Here is a 13,119-nt window from a genome sequence, read left to right as displayed (position 1 = left end):
TTCATTAATAAGGAATGCTTAAGAAAACTGCAACCAACTTAAAAAATTAGCGTTAGGCTTACGGTAGTTTTATAATAGAACTTCATTGCTTAGTTTTCAGGGCATTACTTTGCCTCGGTTATATTTTTATTGAACTTATAACAAAAAAAAATTATTTTTTTTAAAAATTAAAAAAATTATAAATAATAATAGGATAAATCAATTCCTATATGATTAAAAATTTTATTCATAAAATTATTTATTTTATAACTTTTTTTTAAAGATAATACTTATTATATAACACTTTACATATATAGGCTTATGTATTAAAACGCGTAGTCCATTTGTTGCGTTATTATAAATGTACATAGCCTTCTAGAAGGTAAACAGTGAACTGAAAGAAAATAATTATCTCTTTAATTATATCTATTTTTTGCAAGCGAAAAATATGACCTGAGCAAAAAGTCGGGAAAGGATGCGATTTTTGCAATAGCAATAGTTTTGGGGAAAAAACAAGGCCTGTTTTCCTCACCGTACCATTGTTATTACTCAAGCCACATAAATTTTCGACTTAAGCCACGATAGGTACTAAAAAATACAATAATAAAAGTAGTTTAATTACTTTGACAATTAGCGATAACATTTCATGTTAGTTATTATTTAAAAAGATGAAGACATGTATTTAGAAAAAGCGCAGCTGAATATCTTTTGTATACCGCCTTGATTAACATCGAATAATACGCCCACCCCAATAAATAAAAGATTCATTTGTTTTAAAATATACTTCGCAATATAAAATTTAAACCAAATTAATTATTTTTCATATGCTTATTAATGTTTTTAACAGAATTGTGGCTATAAAAATAGCCTAGTTTTGAAGCAAATCTAGCATTGACATCCAAAGATAGAAAAAGTCGAGAATATCTAAAAAAAACAAACTAGATTTTTAAATAAATATATAGATCACCATAGAACAACCATTAATAATAGAGAAGGCATATGTCCTGAAAATAAATTAATATCACATGTTTTAAATTAGTGATTACTGCCAGATATTTCCGGACATACTTGCATGATAATATATTCAAAGAGTTTTGTCAAAATAGGTGTGATACTAATGCGCTAATATTTATATCTAAATTTATATAAAATTTTTTTGGTGATTTGGACGTCTAAAATAGGTGTTAGGGACGTAAATAGGACGTCTAAATATGGAAGTCCTAATAACGTCTTAGTGTAAACGTCCCTAGGACGTCCTAATAAAAACGTCTTTACAGAACGTCTTTAGGACGTCTTATTTTGGACTGAAACGTCGCAACCTAATTAAGACGTCCGTAAGACGTCTGATTGACATCTGTGCCCGCTGGGATATATTTAACCGATGAACTAACTTTTACTTTATTTAATATTAAAATAAAATAAAAAAGTAAAATATTAGCTTTGTATTTAAAACTACAAATATTTTGAAAAATTTTTCAGTACAAACGTTGCTTAACATAAATTTGAAGCATTTAAAAAGTTTTTTTTTTAATACTTTCGGAGTTTTTAAATATATAATAACAAATCTGATTTTTAAAGCGTTTAGGGTATCCCGTGACTTAATTCAGCATTAATTTCAAGACAAGACTCCTTTAACTTTTCTTCAAGACAAGAAGAATATTAACCTTGACTTTGCATGTCTTTCTAAAAAGTGAATAAAAATACTTAAGACTAAGGTCATCATTATCTGGGCATACAATACCGGTTTCGGTACTATCGATATTACGGTGTTTGTTGTATGAATACCGATATTAATACAGGTATTTTTATTCAATATCTTTTGATATTGAATAAAAATATATTTAATAGTCTTTTTCACTTTTAGTTATATGTTTAAAAAGCATTTCCTCGTTTATTTCAAAGGAAAAATAACATCAAAAATTTACATACCTTTTTATTTTTTATGATACTAGTTATAATAAATTTGATTAAAAGTACCATAATTACTTTTAGAAAGTTAGAAAATGCATACGATTTTTATTAAATGTATTATTTGCTATGATTTAATTGACTTGTTTTTTTAACAAACTTTTCAAGTATATATAAATAATCAAATGAAATTTTGTTTTATATTATGCCTGGTGCTAGATTTTTGTTACTGTGTATTAAAAACGTTCATTTCATTTTACAAGATTGAATTAATTTGTAATTGTTCTATTTATCTCTTTTTCTATTTTTTTTTGTACGGTGATCAATATACCGGCAGCAATTGATTTACATTTAATCCCTCATTATATAAATGTAAATTAACTAATTTTTAAATTTTAAAAATTTGTTTTGTTATTCAATTTTCCTAGAAGAGTGGATTTGTTGAAATAAAAACGCGTTTCCACTCTAAATATTTACCCATAATGCTATCACGAAATAGGAAAGATATTAAAAATAATGTACCGATTGCGAAACAAACTTTTAATAAAAATGGTTGCTACACAATCAATTCCTTTTAAAAATTATTAACGATTGATATGATTTCTTAAAGACATTATAAATAATTGATAAAATTCTCTTTGGCCGTTATTAACGATTGCTACACAAATAATTGCTACTTAAATGAATTTTATAATAGCCGTAAGAATAGAAGATACAAGTAGAATCAGCAAAGAAATAGCTAGAACATATACAGATTATAGAAAAAGCACTAGTGATAGTAATGATTATAAAGACAGCGTGCAGTATTTATACCATAACTAAGAATATGGTGTTTGTAACATTGTTAGGTGTGGAAAACTAATTTAAGCAGTTGGTGAAAGCAGAAGTGGACTTCATACATATTTGAGAAGTGCTCACCAAATAAAAAGAAGTGCTAATAAAGGTACTGGATCCAAACTACCTATAAAAAATTTCATGAAAGACGCAACAAATATAAATTAAGTTATATATGTAATATTTAAACAAATCGATCATTTTCTGCAGTTGTTTCTTGCATGGTTGCAAAGGATGGCTAGCTATTTGCAACATTTAGTTCTTCAAATGATCTTCGCAGCTTACTACAAGTTAAAGGTTTCGAAAATATTCCTAAATCTCCAAATACGTACAAAAAATGTTAAGGACTATGAAGAAAAGTAAAAAAAAAAGGAATGACTCACGAATTGCAATCTTTAAAAGTACAAGGTATGAAGTTCGATTAAACATTGGACGAGTGGACATCACTAAGGAACCGTTGGTATATGAGTGTTAAAGTTCATGCATAAGGTAAGTTTTATAACCTTGACCTTATTCGAGTACAAAGAAAAATGCTTGCAGATTGATGTTTGGAAAATTTGAAGTCTAAATTGGTTTTGTTTACCTTGATTTAATGTACTTTGCTGCCAGTACTAATAATGGAGTCGCAGTAATGAAACGATTTGTAGAACTTTGACAGGTCGATTCAACATCGACTTTTTTTTGTTGTTGTTGCTATTTAAGTGCCCCAAGAAGATCTAACGGTCTTGTCACAGAGCTCCGCGGAAGTGTATTTAACCAGGAAGTTTACGCCTCCTACCTTAACGTGATACGAAAATATGTCCAAAGCTCGTTTCGAACGGCCGCACAAATTATAGCACACGGCATTCAACTAACCGTAACTAAAGTTTTATGCCAAAAAAACGGTTCTACTAGGGAGCAAGAAAAGAAAAATGACCCAATAACAAACATAGATTTATTTTAATTCTGATGTAGAAACTGAATCTTATATAGGAAAAAATGTTACAGTTGATATATGGTCTGAAATTCATTTTAACACTGATATATAAATATATATATATATATTATATATATATGTATATATATATATATATATATATATATATATATACATATATATATATATATATATATATATATATATATATATATATATATATATATATATATATATATATATATATGTAAATTATGTTAGTGTATTTTAAAAATAGAGTGCTTAATGTTCTTAAAGAACAGAGCAATATGTATATATATATATATATATATATATATATATATATATATATATATATATATATATATATATATATATATATATATATATATATATATATATGTATATGTATATATATTATATATATGTATCAAATATAAGTCAAAAAGAGTCAAATTCGCTGGCTAAATGAACGAAAAAGTAATTGATAGGGGGTGTCACACCATCCCTCCTCCGCGCCGATCTTAAATGCAGACAACCTAGCCATAGTTAACCAAGAAACAGATACAACAATATTAAAAATGACTGTTGTGTTGTTATAACACCATCACAAGAAACAATCTTATCGTTAAAAGACAAACTGCATGATAATATTAATAAAAAGTTAGCAAAAATTATTCAAACTTTAAACATTACTGAATATGCATCTCATAGTCTTACTGCACGAATAAAAAAAGAATTTCAATGGTTCAATGAACAACATTCTTAAGGAAATCATCTTGAGCAAATTTATCAAGCTTTGTTGACGATAAAACCAGCAAGTGTTGAATTAGAAAGAGTTTTTTCCGCTGCTGGCATAATTTGTACCAAAATAAAGTTTTTTCAAAATAAATCGCTAGATACTTTATGCTTTTTATGATCGCATTTTGTAAACTTGATGAAACAATTTACAATAGCTATAAAATTGTTTTTTTTTAATTTTTATGTACTGGTATTGTCGGTATATGGGAAAAGGAGTTGCGGTATTACCAATATTAGTAAAACGCGGTATTTAGCGTGCCTTAAATCTTACCTTATTTAATATATATCCGTACCTTAAAGTATTGCCTCTTTGCCAGTACAGATATTGCGGTAAAAAAAAAAAAAATTTAAATACCGTTTTCATTAAGAATGTCGTCAAACAAGCATGCTATTAAAATTTCTGAGAGCAGGTTCTCAATTTTAGATGATAACGATGATGATACTAGTGATAACGACGATAAGTCCAAGGATTTTGAAAAAAATAATATAACAAATACAGTTAAAAATGCAAAGAAAAAAGCGAGAAAGAAAAAAAAAGCTGCTGCTGAACATATCAGCACAAATGAAGTAATTTTTCTATTATTCATTAAAAAACTAAGTTTAATTTTATTGCTATATATATTAGTTTTACGCGCGCGCGCACACACGCACACAATTTAAATGATTAACTAGTATTATTAATGTATTATACTAAACCAGTATATTACCTGTAGCAAACTGAAATTTTGATTTTATAAATCACCTATAAGTTGATTTATAGAACCAACCAAGTTGTATTATACTACCTTTTTTACTAAGAATATCAAAAATATTGAATCAATTTGGAAGGGTATCTCCAGTATTATTAATTTCAATCCAAATAATCACACTGCACCAACTATTTTACAACAAAACAACGATTCAATAACTAATACAAAGGATATTGGCAATGCTTTTAACAATTATTTCACAACTGTTGGTAGAGACATTCAATCGAAAATTCCTATATCCCAAAATCACTTCTCTGATTATCTATCCAATCCCAATCCAAATTCCTTATTTATTAAACCAACTGATGAATATGAAATAAAAATAATAATGGACTCCCTTGATCCATGCAAATCATCTGGGCCCAATAGCATACCTATAAAAATTCTAAAACTTCTTCGAAATGAAACCTCTATGATTTTTTCTAATATCTTTAATATTTCATTCTCCAAAGGTATATTTCCCAACATCCTAAAGACTGCTAAAGTTATATCTATCTTCAAAAAAGATTCTAAATTACTTGTATCTAACTATAGGCCAATATCTTTATTATCAAACATTGACAAAATCTTGGAAAGGCTTATGTTCAATCGAATATATGACTTTCTTAAGCAAGCCAATATCCTCTACAATCTTCAATTTGGTTTCAGGTCAAGTTATTCAACATCTCTTGCATTAATTAATTTCACTGAGTATATTAGAGGTGCCCTTGATAAAGGAATGTTTGGGTGTGGTGTATTTATTGACCTCCAAAAAGCATTTGACACAGTAGATTTAAATATTCTTCTCAGCAAACTATCTTATTATGGTATAAGAGGTGTCTCAAATTTATGGCTTAAGTCATTTCTCACCAATAGAAATCAATTTGTTTCTATAAATGGAACAAACTCCAATACTTGTGAAATTAATATAGGTGTACCACAAGGGTCTGTACTGATACCATTATTATTTATAATCTACATAAATGATCTATCTAAAGCAATTAAACTCTGTAGAGTCCAGCACTTTGCTGATGACACAAATCTTGTTTATCTCAGTAAATCTATTTAAAAAATGAACAAATATGTCAACTATGACCTCAAAAAACTTTGCAACTGGTTAAATGCCAATAAAATATCTCTTAACAGTAATAAAACTGAGCTAATAGTTTTCAAACGAAGATGCAATAATAAAGATAGTCAACTCAAGATTAAATTAAATGGTAATAAACTACTTGGAAATGCCATACAAATGAATTATCAATTAAACTAAACAGATCCAATGCTATCTTATCTAAACTAAGATATTATGTTAATGAAAAAACTTTAAAATCTATTTATTTTGCTATATTCAACTCTCACCTAACTTATTGCTGCCTATCTTGGGGACAAAAGTCACCCTTTCTAAAACAACTAAATATTATTCAAAAAAGAGCTATAAGAATAATTAAATTCCTTCCTTATAATTCTCATAGAGTGCTTACAAAGATCTTCAAATCTTAAGTTTTTATGACTGCATCAAAATTGATAATTGCCTGTTTATACACGCCTGGCTAAATAATATGTTTCCATCTTTTTTTAGTGAATGGTTTTCCTTAATAAAAAAGTTGCATACTAAATCAATAAGAATCTCACATAGAGGTGGATTATTCGTTCCATCTTATAATACTAAATTCTATGGCAAATCTTTCCTTATGCACTCTGCAATAAATGACTGGAATTACCTTCAAACTAAGCTTAATAACTGTCCATTTTACGAGTTAAAAAAACACGAATTAAAAAACAAACTCAAATCCTATTTTATAAATCAAAAACTTTTTATGAGTCACCAATTTTATTGGTTGCTATGTTGAAATTTAAATTAAAATTTATCTTTTTATTTTTTTTGTTTCTGTTTTCAGATATATATATTGAAAATATTTAATATTTAATCTTGGTTTTATGATTTAATCTTGGAAGTATGTGATTTTTATTTTTCGTTATGTATATGTTATTTGATTCTCATGGTCGCTCTCCTTGTTTTAGCAATGCTATATGAGAGTAAACCATCCAGTGTAAATAATACTTCTTTTATATGGCTGGAGTATTGTAATAATTTTACTGGAAAATATATTGTTATTGTTATTATTGTTATTGTTGGCTCACTTTATAAAAGTAACCCAACCATTTGAATACATATTTTAAAGGCCAACTCACAACATCAACTAAAAATTGTTATATCTTTACAGCTATTCTGAGCAGTTGTTTAGAGTATTCATGAATAGCATTCATGAATACTTGCGATTGCCATTTGCTTTTCCTTGCTTTGATACTTCTTTGGTATTAAAGTGTTTTATAATTTTTTTTCTTTGTTTAGCATGCCTGCTTTATGTTCATTCTGACAGAGGCAACTTTCCTGTATACTTGAGGAGTTGGCGCAAACAACTTATTAAAGACATTAAAAAATATAAATTTACAATTTCTTTCTAGTAAAATTAAAAATAAAGTTTTTATATGTATCAAGCCTTCCCAGAAAACATGTGAGGTTTTTTGTCTTGTATGTCCACACATGAGTATTTTATTTTAGACAACTTGGTCATGACTGTTTACAAGTTTTATATCATAAACATCTCTAGTTACAACCCTCTCTAAACTTTTTAACCCTTATCTGTCTAATGTCCTCATAAGTGAACACCGCAAAATAATAATATTTTTATATAAATTTTTAAATTACCTATTTTTTTATATTTATTTGAATGTTGAAATATCCAAATAAAAGATAACAATGTGTAGTTGTGAAAAGATGAAGCTTTAGTTACAATATTATTATTTTGCAGTGTGTCCTTCTGGGAATGTTATTTGGAAAAAGGTTAACTCCAAAACATGAACCTTGACAAGCAAGTTCGCTGGACAGAAAAACAAGTTAAGTGCAGTACTACTAGGGATGTAGTGGGAATAGAACTCAGAACTTCATCACTACATTACTACCACATTTTATGCAATGATCATTCAAACATAACAATCTATAGACCAATTATCAGTTATCAAAATATCTAATTTCTGTATTCTAAAAACTGATCACCTTGCTACTGGTAACATGACCCGGTTCAACCTGTTCTATGTTCTGCATTGTGGGATTCACTCAGCAAAGGCTGGAAGGAGTTTGTTTCCTGTCATTAGTACTATTTAAAATCGGTCGTGCCTATAGTAATATATATATATATATATATATATATATATATATATATATATATATATATATATATATATATATATATATGCATATATATACATATGCGATTTTTTGTGTGTCTGGCTTTTATATAGTTGGAGGTGCCTTAGTTACTATTTTTGCTCACCTGTTATCTACTTTAAATGTATGTATTCTGTCTAAACCTCTGGCACAATGTTGACTCACCCGTAAGTTGCTATCTGTATGTTTCTGTTCTGTCTGAACCTCTGGCACAGTCTTCACTCACCTGTAAGTTGCTATCTGTATGTTTGTGTAATGTCTTTTTATGTTTATATGTATGTTTGTGTTTTGTCTGAACCCCTGTTGGGGTGTTTACTCATTTGTAAAATACTTTTGAAATTGTTTAACTGTTAAATAAATTTTAAAACTGTTTTGATGTAGTGTGAGGTCATTAACTAACTAGACACTCCAACTATAAAACCTACTCTATCCCTTATCTCTGATATTTTGTTAGATGTAATAGTTTTCCTAATCCAACCTCCATCAATTATCACATCATTGTAATATTGCTTCTCTTTCTCTTTTCTATAAATACTATAATTCTCGTTTTACTTGTCATTAAATTAAGTCTTATCCTTTTACTGTGACTGTTCCTAAGTGCTCCAAATATTCTCATTTGTCTAATTTTTTTCCTTGGACATTATTTCTTTGGAATTCGCTTCCTTCATCTTTTTTTCCTGATTTATACAATTTGCAATCTTTTAAGTCATCTGTCAATCCTTATCTTGCTCTATAAACTTCATCGGTTTTTTCCCAGTAACTTCCAATTCTAGCAGTGGTCTAATAGTGCCTAATGTTTTGAGGTACAGTTTGCAGGAAGTAGCTCCTTTTAATCACTCCAGGTCAGGTCAGGTTCAGAATCATCACGATCACCCTGCTACTGGTATTATGTAACCCACTACCTGCCCCATACCCTGCTGCCTTAATAAAGTAGAGTGTGCTTTTTTAGACAAAGGCTAGGAGAAACAAACTCCAAATTAAAAATCCCCTGCCTTGCACGGCAGATGTTTGCTACATCCAGCTACTGTCTTGTGGGAGGCATCCTAGGCAAAAACTTTAGGGTAAGCAGAATAATTCAGCTAACCAGCCTCGAAACCCTTCTTCATCTATTAGGCTGTTGTAGATCTGTGTTACATTGTTTCCTGCCTAGGATGATGAATGCTAGATCTTCTTGGCTCTTTTTATAGGTTTGTGCCACTTTAATAGTGGCTATGCAACTCTTCCTATTATCTCCTAATAAGGGTACAGCTCTATCTATGAATAAGTCAAGTTTTCTTTAAACGTAAATTATGCCTAAAGTAACCCAAAACATTAAATACAAAAACCATCCCCACCACCTAACTGTCTTAATAGATCTTTCACTAATATTCATGGTCTGCGATGCAATCTTCCATCAGTTGAATCTTACCTATTTCAAAATTTACCAGACTTGCTTTTAGTAAGACTAATTTAAATTCTGCTATTCCTTCTGATCTCAATGTTAATGGGTACTATCCTTTGATTTGCAAAAACTCCAATAATCACATGCTTGCCCAGGAGATATACATATGCATCAATTCACCCATTTGTAGTGAAATCAGGTTCGAATATTTTGACCATTCTTTTATGTACTTCCGCTTGGCACCTCTTCACTTTATCACCTTTCTCTTTGTTCTTTATTGTTTTCCGGCTTCCTAAGACTGCACACTTTTAGATGTATTTTCTGATCAAATCGACCATGCCCTGTCTCTTTACCCCTCTGCCTATATTGTTGTTATTGGTGACTCATCATGCTGAATGGCTTTGCTTTATTACCACTGACCCTGCTGGCACTAAAGCCTATAACTTCTGCATTTCTCAATCTCTTACTCATATATTTAACTTAGTGACTCTTTTTCCAGAGAACCCTAATCATGTATCTTTGCTCCTTGATTTATGTCTAGTCTCTGATCCTAGTTTGTGTTCAGTTCACTCTTTTAGGTGGTTCTGACCATGCAGGGGTGTACCCTTATTGTCTTCTGGTGGCATGGGGTGACTTGTTTTCTTCAAGGGCGACTGAAATTTAAAAAAAAAAAAAGCTTGTCAGTAACCCGGTAGGATGACCAAACATTTTGTTACTTACAAAAGTGTGTATTAATAAAACAATAATATGATCTATAAAGATTTTATTCCTTGCAGTTATGTTATTGCAAGCATGTAAGTAGTATACATTTCGTTAAATAATGAGTACACTATGATGCGTTATATAATTTTACTAAACTTAATATAAAGAAGTCCACATGTCAATTTAACATTTTGAAGTGTCACTGTACTGTTATTTTAAATCTTATTGCTGTATTTTGAAGCAACAATGTTTCTTCTCAATTTAAAATGAGTTTTAAAATTACATTTCTCAATTCCAAATGCTAATGTGTTATTTTTTAAACCTTATAGTCGCATTTTAAATCGTGTGAATGGGCTGTTGAATTATTAATAACATTGATTCTTATTTGTTTTTCATTATTAAACTAAATTTTTATTTTAACTTTCTAAACAAAATTAACAAAATTAAATACATTATTAAGATGCACGTGAAAAATCTTTTTTTCTAAAAAAAAAGTGTAATGAAAAATGTTTAAAACATTAAAAATATGTTTTAAATATTTAACTAAATGGAATTTAATTGAAGATGGAGAGAGAATAATAAAATGTTTTTCTTTTTTTAAAGCGTTTCTTTGCGGTTTTTGGTTTCAACTTTTTTGCTTCACGTTATGAAACCTTTGTTAAGATTGATAAAAAGAAATGACACCAAACAGATATTGATTATGACTAAAATTGATGGACTTTAAAAGTTGTATTTATAGTTATCTCCTTCCCAATATCTTATTGTAACTCAAGTTTCTTAAAAATATTTTTTAAGAATATTTTTTATTTTAGTCACTGCAGGGCGACCATAAAAAAAACCAGAGGTACACACCTGCCATGACCTCTGATCTTAATACCTCTCCCAAAAAATAATTATATTAAATAATAGAGATCTTATAATAAATATGTTTTTCTTTTTTTAGATTCGCAATTTAGCATTTACTAAACCAGTATCAGCCAAAGCAATACAGACTTTTCATCAATTACATCATTCACAATCTCCAAATCCCGCAGTTATAACAAAACCTGCAATTGTATCTATTGACAATGTTAACCCTGATTGGGAATATTGGAAAGAAAAAGACAAAGAAGTAAGAATATTTTAATTTCTTTATAAACTTATTTTTTAGCTTCGCCACAAAACTTTTTAGAAAATACAAACTTCAATATAAATAAACAAAAGATAAGTTGTACCTTTTTTCTTTTTTTTTTTCGATTTATTCTCTGTCATTTTGTCATATGTACAGTTTTTTCAATTATAAACTTTTTTTTTGGTTTTTGTTTCACACATTTTTATTTGACATTCATTATGTTTTCAGTTTGTTGTTGATCAGTTTCAAAAAGATCTTCAGACAGCATTGCATTTAAGTGAGATTGAGATACAGAACATTAAGGTAAAAGTTTTTTGCTTTATTTTATATATTATTTTATTTTTTTTGTATCATTTATATTAGTTTTTACTAAATTATTTTTATTAAATTGTATTATTAGTTTTTACTAAATTATTATTATTAAATTGTATTATTAGTTTTTACTAAATTATTCACATTTTCAATTTTGTAACCAAGTTTTTTTTAGTTACCAAATAAGGCCTTTACCCCATCAAAATCTGGCTTTTTAAACAACTGGGTTGGCAACCATGAATTATTAGGAATAAATAAATATGCAAATAATGCTTTAATAGAAAATAATTACTAATTTACTTCATAGAAAGCTAAAAGTTTGAAATATTTTAAAAAAACATGCAAAATTTCTATAGTTCCATCAAAAGTAAACCTTTATAATTTTTGTTTTAAAAATTTTTTAAAATTTTTTAGTTTCTAATAATGTGTACTACCACCTTTTACACTAATTAATTTGAAGATTTGGTTTTTATTAATTTTTATAAGGTTTTCTGAACAAACCTTTGAAATAACCTTCTATGCTTGTTTTATAAAAGTTTTAAGTTCTTGTATTATATTATACTGTTGAAAATTTCCATATATAGTTCATACCAATATTCTCCATAAATTTTCAATAGGGTTCAAGTCAGGAACATGATGGCCAATCCAAAACATGTATATTTTTTTTCCTGGAACCACTGTTTTACACTTTTATACGCCACATTGTCTTGTTGGAAAATCCAATTCTCAATAGGTAAACCTAAAAGATCTTTACAATTTCTTGCATTCATTTTTGTTGTGATAAAACATATTGGAACTTTGCCGTGGAAACAAAATGCAGCCCACACCATACCTGTCCCTCCTCCAAAGTTATAACTCATAGCAATGCTATCTTTTTTATTCAAATCATGCCAATAATACTTAAAACCATCAGGCCCATCTAAATTAAACTTTTTTTCATCAGAAATTCTGCATGCCATTCTGTGTCCCATGTCATGTGGTCCTTGGCAAACTTAAATTTTGCATTTTTATGTTTTTTAGTCAATGGTGATCATTTTTTTTCACTGGAATTGTCCTGATTTTGTTAAAGTTTGTTGTACAGATCTTGTGGTCACAGGTAATTCCAGTTCAGTCTGTATTTGTCTTGCAGTTTGTACTCTGGATGATGCCAAACACAAATTGGAAGAATGTTGCCTTTTGGTTATTTTTTTATTTCCACCCTTAGAGTGATTTTTGCTG

At 28.6% G+C, this 13,119-nt stretch overlaps 1 protein-coding gene across 2 annotated transcripts in view; it reads left to right on the top strand.

The window, feature by feature from the left end:
- Window positions 1–4,744: 4,744 nt before the first annotated feature.
- LOC100210144 (G kinase-anchoring protein 1) overlaps window positions 4,745–13,119 on the top strand; it is a 54,858-nt gene continuing 46,483 nt past the window's right edge. For both annotated transcript variants that reach the window (XM_065815056.1, XM_065815055.1), the window contains exons 1-3: window positions 4,745–5,005; window positions 11,422–11,589; window positions 11,818–11,892. In XM_065815056.1, the coding sequence (XP_065671128.1) occupies window positions 4,808–5,005; window positions 11,422–11,589; window positions 11,818–11,892 (441 nt within the window). In that variant the 5' untranslated portion in view covers window positions 4,745–4,807. The remainder of the gene's footprint in view (window positions 5,006–11,421; window positions 11,590–11,817; window positions 11,893–13,119) is intronic.

Source organism: Hydra vulgaris, chromosome 13 (assembly GCF_038396675.1).
Source record: "Hydra vulgaris chromosome 13, alternate assembly HydraT2T_AEP".
NCBI lineage: Eukaryota > Metazoa > Cnidaria > Hydrozoa > Anthoathecata > Hydridae > Hydra > Hydra vulgaris.
This window is presented reverse-complemented; position numbering and strand designations above follow the sequence as displayed.